We start from the raw sequence: 9,252 nt of genomic DNA on the forward strand, positions 1-9,252 counted from the left end.
CGAATTCTCATTTGACTATAGCTCCACACAGCGTATTTAGAAGAAAAGCAACTATCTATTGTAAATGCACTGTTCGGAGTTTTGCACGGCGCCACCTGTATTATTCAATTTTACGCCATTTATCTCCCCTATTTAGTAATGTCGCGTACATATAAGTCATCACTGTCTTATAGTTAAAAAAACATACACAAACACTGCGGGTTAATTTCTGCCGCGATATGTCTTAAAGTACAATCTGTACAGAATTAAGTCGGTACATGACAATGACACTCTCATCCTTTCCTAAAACCCATCTCAATCTCGACGGGACAGTGGTGAACCTTTGGTGAAGGTGAAGGTCGTTTCAACCTGACCTTGGCAAGAGGTAAACAAAAACAGAGGAAGCGAGAATGTGATATCACACTCACAGTTCGGTATCATCTCCACAACAACCATGAACGGTTTTCAAAGCCTTTTCAAAATCCAAAGTGGTTTCAAAGCAACAAATGGTATTTAATGCAAGGATTATTTACCTAACTTGCACCTGTGAAGATCCGAGATAGAACAGGTTTTCAGCAACCCATGCTTGCCGTAACAGGCGACTATGCCTGTCGTAAGAGGCGACTAACGGGATCGGCTGGTCAAGCTCGTTGACTTGGTTGAAGCATGTCATCGTATCCCAATTGCGTAGATCGATGGTCATGATGTCAATCACTGGATTGATTGGTCCATACTCAATTATTTACAGACCGCCGTCATACAGCTGGAATATTGCTGAGTGCGGCGTTAAACAACAAACTAACCAACCTAACTCACAGACACACTTGATTTCCCCTGAACAGGACCTCATTACTCGGGCCCTATGATATTTAAAAGGGCTGGCTAATTGAATCGGGTGGATCCTGATTAGGACCACATGACTGCCCGGACCCGTGGTTATAGTTAGGTGATATATTCTGTAATGACAAAAAACCCACTATACCTCAGTGGTTACACTACAAGTCGCTAATGATCGCATTTCTTTCTGACGATGCACACATTGCTTTTGACTTGTATATGTTTGATTAAAGATAAAGCTTTGGTCTACTTCAGTGTACGCATGATCTGATAGTTTGATACATGTATTAAAATAGTTTTGGTGTGGCCTGCAGTAAAACAATTCCCAATCAGACATTTTGTTCCCAACTCTTGAGACCTTGAGTGGGTACCTGGGTAGGATCGTGGAAGTGACCTCAGCCAGGGATTGTTTCGCTTGCAAGTGACTGAAAGTTAGTCCACTGTTGTAAGGTGAATCACTTGCAAGCGATTCACACTTTGCAAAGCACCCCTAGATCATGAACCTATTGTACCCATCTGACAAGTGTAAATTGGCACGGCTCCAATGGCCAAAAGCTATGAATACACAATGCCATTTAGAAAGTGGTTAAAAGTAACAAATGTTATACTTAGACAATCCATTTAGATACTGCATAGATAAGCGGATACTGCTTTTGAAAAAGAACTTACCCCTAAGATATCAGAGTTCGGAGATCCAGCTCTTGCTGCACAATGTCACTTGGATGTAGAGTAAACATAAACAGCGGGTGCAGAATATTACGTAATAGTGTCACAACATTTTAAAATGTTTGTGTGATGTCAGTTTTTACAAACGTTTTAAGAACATGTTAAAAACATTAAATTTTTTATACATTTTCAAAAACGTTTTAAGACATTTTAATAACTAGTCATGAAAAATAATTAAATGTGAATGTGTCTTGTACCATAGATCTATTTTTATCCACTTCTCAACGGTCTCTCTCACACCCCAACAAAATATGCACAACTAAATGTAATTGCCTGTGACACTGTCTGTGATCAGCAACAAACAAATCATGTGAAGTTTTGTCTTACTCATATCTGCTATATTTTCTTTGGACATTTAGTCTACAGATTAAACTGTAACTGTTGTGAAAATGTTATACTACTGCATTACCAATCCCCAGCATTATGAACACGGAGTGTGCGGGCTGGGGAACTTGTGTTCAACTGAAGGCTGTTGGGGTCGTAATCGGTACTCACTTAATACATGACGATAACATTTCATGAAAATATATTCTAGCATAACATTTCTGCAATGTGTTGAAAACATTGCAAAAACATGTTACGAAACAGTATCGCCCATGTTACAGCATGATGTTCTTGAATAACATTTTAAAAACATTTCAAAAACATTTTGAATAATTATGAAACATTTAAACCTTATTCGGATGATTTTACATATGTGTACACAATGTATTTAAAACATGATGATAACATTTCATTAAATATGTTCTGGCAAAACATTTCTGCAACGTGTTGAAAACATTGTAATAACATGTTATGAAATAGTTTCGCCTATGTTATAGCATGATGTTCTTGAATAACATTTTGAATAGTTGTAAAACATTTCTAAAACGTTAATGGAATGTTTTGACGAAAATGTTTTTGAAAAACTACAATCAAACCTTTTGAAAATGTTTTGTGTTAGCTGGGTATAGAGACCATCTGTTTCAGACCAATTTTCAGTGGCACAGTGAGTATGATTTGAAAACATTAAATAAATAAAAAGCTACAAATGTGTTTTTCTGTTCATAGGTAGGTCCACACTGAAACCATCCCTCCCAACTCAGTCGCTGCCAGCATTGCCTCCCCCACCCCCTGACAGCCATCACGGCCTCCCCTACACAGGCTCCGACAGCTCGCTGGTACACAGTATAGCTGCAAGATTTGTGCTTTCTGCATCTCGGCCACAGGATCACGGTGATGGTCAGTATACTCAACAACAAAAGTAACTGATCATAACAATTTATTTAACTGAAAGTGTATACAAACGTTGATGATGTGGACTTTGTACTTTACAAATTCATCAATCTTCTTACTTGTGAAGACAGACCATTTTAGCTTTTAGCTGTTTGATGTTAATTGCTTTAAAAAATCTCGATCATGTTTCACACATCTAATGGGTATTAAAACACATTTCATTTCGGCATGTTCACCCCAATCATTTCACCATAACTTGTGAAAAGTATACATCTAGCTGGGCAAAATTTAAAAAAAAGTATTTAAAAAGATTGAAAAAGGCTATCTTTGAAAATACAGTAAACTACGTTTAGAACGAATAGGCTTACAATGAAGTGAGGAACTGAACTGTTCGTTATAACCATAGTATAACTGAACTGTTCGTTATAACCATAGTACAACTGAACTGTTCGTTATAACCATAGTACAACTGAACTGTTCGTTATAACCATAGTACAACTGAACTGTTCGTTATAACCATAGTACAACTGAACTGTTCGTTATAACCATAGTACAACTGAACTGTTTGTTATAACATAGTACAACTGAACTGTTCATTATAACCATAGTACAACTGAACTGTTCGTTATAACCATAGTACAACTGAACTGTTCGTTATAACCATAGTATAACTGAACTGTTCGTTATAACCATAGTATAACTGAACTGTTCGTTATAACCATAGTATAACTGAACTGTTCGTTATAACCATAGTATAACTTTGGGAAATATGTGTACACACAACAAATAAATCATAATTAGATGTGTGTGTGTGTGCGTGTGTGTGTGTGTGTGAGTGTGTGTGTGCGTGTGTGTGTGCGTGTGCGTGTGTTGTTGTGTCAATCTCAATAAGATCCTAGAAATATGGAAATCTGATAATGGCTTGATGGTCCTCAGTACATGTACTTATTGGGTTTTTTCTGAAACTACAAAATACTCCACTGCTTATAAATCTTCAGGTTCAAATGTTTTTTCTGCTTATTTTATTGTCTACAATTGTTTATTTCAGTAATCGATGGAAACAAAACTCCCCAATCTAAGGGAGGTAACCCAGTTAGACAACAACAGCTATTTGCCACACCATCACAGGAGCTTCACAGAAACCCAGGAAATGTTGAAACAGCGAGAGAAAAGGTGAACATGTTTGAATACTGATAATCATTATCATGATGTGATAAAAGTAATTAGAGTAAGAGGAGTGTTCATTAAAGATTTCCCCTGACCCACGTCCGATGGACCTAGTGGAATGAAACTTGGCATAGGTATTAGTCTTTCTCCACATAGGAACCACCAAGAGTTACAACTTCTCCCATCGTTTGATGCAACTATGGAGACCTCGCTTGTAAAAGCCCTCATTTTGCATCTCAAACCAGGACTTGACTTCAGAAATCAGTGTTTCATCATCTGTGAAACGTTTTCCCTTCAAAAATGACTTCATGGTTGGAAAGAGGTGGAAGTCAGATGGTGCAAGGTCAGGAGAGTAAGGAGGATGGGGAAGGATTTCATAGCCACAGGACCGCGCTTCTGTCTGGGCAACATGAGAGTTGTGTTCTGGAGCATTGTCTTGCAGGAGACGGACACCCTTGGTCAGCATGCCACACCTCTTAAGCTTGATAGCGTCCCGCAATTTCCGCAGCAGTGAAGCATAGTAAGCTCCTGTAATTGCGGTACCCTTTGCCAAGAAATCCATCATCACTGCTCTGTGCTGGTCCCAAACACCGTGAGCATGACGATGCCTGCAGAGGGTTGGACCTGTGCCTTCTTTGGGGGTGGTGACTCCACATGCTTCTATTGCATCGACTGAACTTTAGTCTCAGGATCATAGTGATGGACCCATGTTTCATCCTGTGTCATAAGTCTGTCAAAAAAGTTTGCCTGTTTCTTTTGGCACATGTCCAAAAGAGCAATTGACTCATTCCTGCTTTTGGAAAGGTGTGAGCAACCTGGGAATCCATCGTGCAGACACCTTATGCATGTTCAAATTGTAATGGATGATTTTTTCCACAGACCCTACACTGATCTTGACATCTTGTGCTAACTGGCGAACAGTTATACGTCGGTCTGCCAAAATGGTGGTCTCCACTTGATGGATAGTGTCCTCATCAATGGCTGAATGGGAGCGACCAGGAATGGCAGCTGTTTCCACAGATGTCCGACCACACTTGAACTGGCGATGCAAGTGTTTAACGTCATATGATGGGGCATCTTCCCCATAAGTTGCTTTCATTTCATCGAAAGTTTCTTTTGGTGTGCGACCTTTCAAATATAAAATTCTAATCACTGCTCGGTATTCTACTGGCTCCATTGTCACACCCTACTCTATCATAACACCTGTAAAAGTGGTAAGATTAATAGTTCGGTGCTGCAAATTCAGACATAACCCATAGATACATGTATCATTACACATGTGAAATTTCAACCAAATATGATAACCCTAAGTGGTTTAGGGGAAATCTTTAATGAACACCCCTCGTATGTATCTGCTGTCTTTCAAAATGTCATAAAAATTGGTACTTGTGTCGTTAATGGTGGCTTTCAACACATACTGGAAACTGAAACTTTGACATTTGAAACTATTGACATTTGAACCAGGTGAGCTACAGTGCTTCTGGAACAAAGTGACGTGTTGGCTTAGTTGTAGATAGTGGTGTGTTGTCACTCATAATAATATTCATCATTAATGATTTCTTCACATTGGTAATATTTTGGGAGGCTTTTGGCCTTTTAACATCTTTTCTTATCCTTAGTCATGGGCCTGACTATCGCTGTCATCTAAGGCATGGAATTGCTGTGCAAAGTTGGTTCACAGATAATGATGAAATGTAACACACATAATGATGACATGTAACACACATAATAATGACATGTAACACACATAATGATGACATGTAACACCCATAATTATGACATGTAACACCCATAATAATGACATGTAACACCCATAATTATGACATGTAACACACATAATAATGACATGTAACACCCATAATGATGACATGTAACACACTTAATGAAATGTAACACACATTATAATGACATGTAACACCCATAATGATGACATGTACCACCCATAATGATGACATGTAACACACATAATGATGACATGTAACACCCATAATGATGACATGTAACACACATAATGATGACATGTAACACCCATAATGATGACATGTAACACACATAATGATGACATGTAACACCCATAATGATGACATGTAACACACATAATAATGACATGTAACACACATAATGATGACATGTAACACACATAATGATGACATGTAACACCCATAATGATGACATGTAACACCCATAATGATGACATGTAACACACATAATGATGACATGTAACACACATAATGATGACATGTAACACCCATAATGATGACATGTAACACACATAATAATGACATGTAACACACATAATGATGACATGTAACACACATAAAGATGACATGTAACATACATTATAATGACATGTAACACCCATAATGATGACATGTAACACCCATAATAATGACATGTAACACACATAATAATGACATGTAACACACATAATGATGACATGTAACACACATTATAATGACATGTAACACCCATAATGATGACATGTAACACCCATAATAATGACATGTAACACACATAATGATGACATGTAACACCCATAATGATGACATGTAACACACATAATAATGACATGTAACACACATAATGATGACATGTAACACACATTATAATGACATGTAACACACTTAATGAAATGTAACACACATTATAATGACATGTAACACCCATAATGATGACATGTAACACCCATAATGATGACATGTAACACACATAATGATGACATGTAACACCCATAATGATGACATGTAACACCCATAATGATGACATGTAACACCCATAATAATGACATGTAACACACATAATGATGACATGTAACACCCATAATGATGACATGTAACACACATAATAATGACATGTAACACACATAATGATGACATGTAACACACCTAATGATGACATGTAACACACATTATAATGACATGTAACACACTTAATGAAATGTAACACACATTATAATGACATGTAACACCCATAATGATGACATGTAACACCCATAATGATGACATGTAACACACATAATGATGACATGTAACACCCATAATGATGACATGTAACACACATAATGATGACATGTAACACCCATAATGATGACATGTAACACCCATAATGATGACATGTAACACCCATAATGATGACATGTAACACCCATAATGATGACATGTAACACACCTAATGATGACATGTAACACCCATAATGATGACATGTAACACACTTAATGATGACATGTAACACACCTAATGATGACATGTAACACACATTATAATGACATGTAACACACATAATGAAATGTAACACACATTATAATGACATGTAACACCCATAATGATGACATGTAACACACATAATGATGACATGTAACACACATAATGATGACATGTAACACACCTAATGATGACATGTAACACACCTAATGATGACATGTAACACACATTATAATGACATGTAACACACATAATGAAATGTAACACACATTATAATGACATGTAACACCCATAATGATGACATGTAACACCCTTAATGATGACATGTAACACCCTTAATGATGACATGTAACACACATTATAATGACATGTAACACCCATAATGATGACATGTAACACCCATAATGATGACATGTAACACCCATAATGATGACATGTACCACACATAATGATGACATGTAACACACATAATGATGACATGTAACACCCATAATGATGACATGTAACACACATAATGATGACATGTAACACACATAATGATGACATGTAACACACATAATGATGACATGTAACACCCATAATGATGACATGTAACACCCATAATGATGACATGTACCACACATAATGATGACATGTAACACACATAATGATGACATGTAACACCCATAATGATGACATGTAACACACATAATGATGACATGTAACACACATAATGATGACATGTAACACACATAATGATGACATGTAACACCCATAATGATGACATGTAACACCCATAATGATGACATGTAACACACATAATAATGACATGTAACACCGGAATGATGACATGTAACTGTTCTGTAACCATGGTAACCCTGTATCCTTGCAGCCTAGTGTGCAGCTGAAGCGACCAGGGAAGGACGTTCATCCTGCCATGAGTGCGGTCATCCTGGGGTGGCTCATCTGCCAGAGGGAGATGCTGGTCAGTCAGACAGTCTTCTCTCAGGAATAAAGAAACGGCCATTTTGTTTGTCATAAGGAGGTTTTTTAAACAAACTATACAAGATATGTTATAAAGTTGGCTGTTGGCAAGTGTGATTCCCATGACACATCAATGGCCTGTTTGGTAAGATCACACATGTATTGTGTAATTCAGTACAAGGGACAGCTTCTTTCGTCAAAGGGGGTTAACTAACTATAAAAGTCCAGCTCCCACCCTTGCCAAACTAGGCTGGTATTCCGGAGTTACATTTTGGCTGGATTAACAAGTCTATGCATAGTCCAATCAAAATCGCGTAATGAACTACATGTATTTCAATGTGCACGTCTCGGTCGACTGAAGGATTTGCAAAACATGTGTACCGCCAATTTTATGTTGATAGATACTTTAATCAAGGTGCTCAAGTCATTTGATGTTTTTCGAGGCATAAGATCCGTTTTATTGCAATATAGATCTTGGTTATCAATCAGATTCTTTTTTCACTGGGGGTTGCCATTTTGTTTAAGCAAATGCAAGTGATATGACTAATGAAATCTGATTGGTCAGTAGGAGGGACAGGTTGAATAGTCACTGGTGGCACTACGATCGAGCCTGGAAATTCCAGCCTAGTTCGGCAAAGGTGAGAACTGGACTTTTGTAGTCAGTTAACTCCCTTGCCTCGGGAAGATGTACAAGGGAATCCTTGGGAACATTAAAATGAAGTGTGGCAGGCTGAAGTATGGTGGTGAGATGGCTGGGAATGAAAATCTATTAATTAATTCGTTATGTCCTTTCTGAATTACAAAAGCAGGATCTGCGATGAGCCTCTCTTATTCAAACTGTTCTCAAATAATTAGATTTCATATTATTATTTCTATATTTCCAGAAAGATTTAGCAGATATGAGAAGTACGACTGTGAAAAACCACAACCAACTTCTGAAGAATCAAGGTCAGTTTTCAAATGTTGTTCCTGTAACCTGTCCTGCCCGGAATATACTGAAGTAACCAAGTCACTCTCCCTTGTTACCCAAGCTGTGTACCCGGGTAAGGGTCAGGTCTTCACGAGGGCTCTGATGGGGAGACAAGAGGGACTTGAGTATCCCTGTCTCAAAGCCCAACCTGGACTGGTACAAGATTTCAACGGCAATCTCATTAAATCAGATCT

General features: G+C 37.8%; 1 protein-coding gene across 1 annotated transcript in view; it reads left to right on the top strand.

Moving 5' to 3' along the window:
* The first annotated feature begins 354 nt into the window (after nucleotides 1–354).
* Nucleotides 355–9,252, top strand: part of LOC124123693 — a 17,688-nt gene continuing 8,790 nt past the window's right edge. The window contains exons 1-5 of the mRNA XM_046486860.2: nucleotides 355–488; nucleotides 2,593–2,763; nucleotides 3,806–3,930; nucleotides 7,997–8,089; nucleotides 8,973–9,036. Coding sequence (XP_046342816.2) covers nucleotides 434–488; nucleotides 2,593–2,763; nucleotides 3,806–3,930; nucleotides 7,997–8,089; nucleotides 8,973–9,036 — 508 coding nt within the window. The 5' untranslated portion in view covers nucleotides 355–433. The remainder of the gene's footprint in view (nucleotides 489–2,592; nucleotides 2,764–3,805; nucleotides 3,931–7,996; nucleotides 8,090–8,972; nucleotides 9,037–9,252) is intronic.

The sequence above is a fragment of the Haliotis rufescens genome, unplaced genomic scaffold (assembly GCF_023055435.1).
Source record: "Haliotis rufescens isolate VD_foot unplaced genomic scaffold, xgHalRufe1.0.p SCAF_39, whole genome shotgun sequence".
Classification (NCBI taxonomy): Eukaryota; Metazoa; Mollusca; class Gastropoda; order Lepetellida; family Haliotidae; genus Haliotis; species Haliotis rufescens.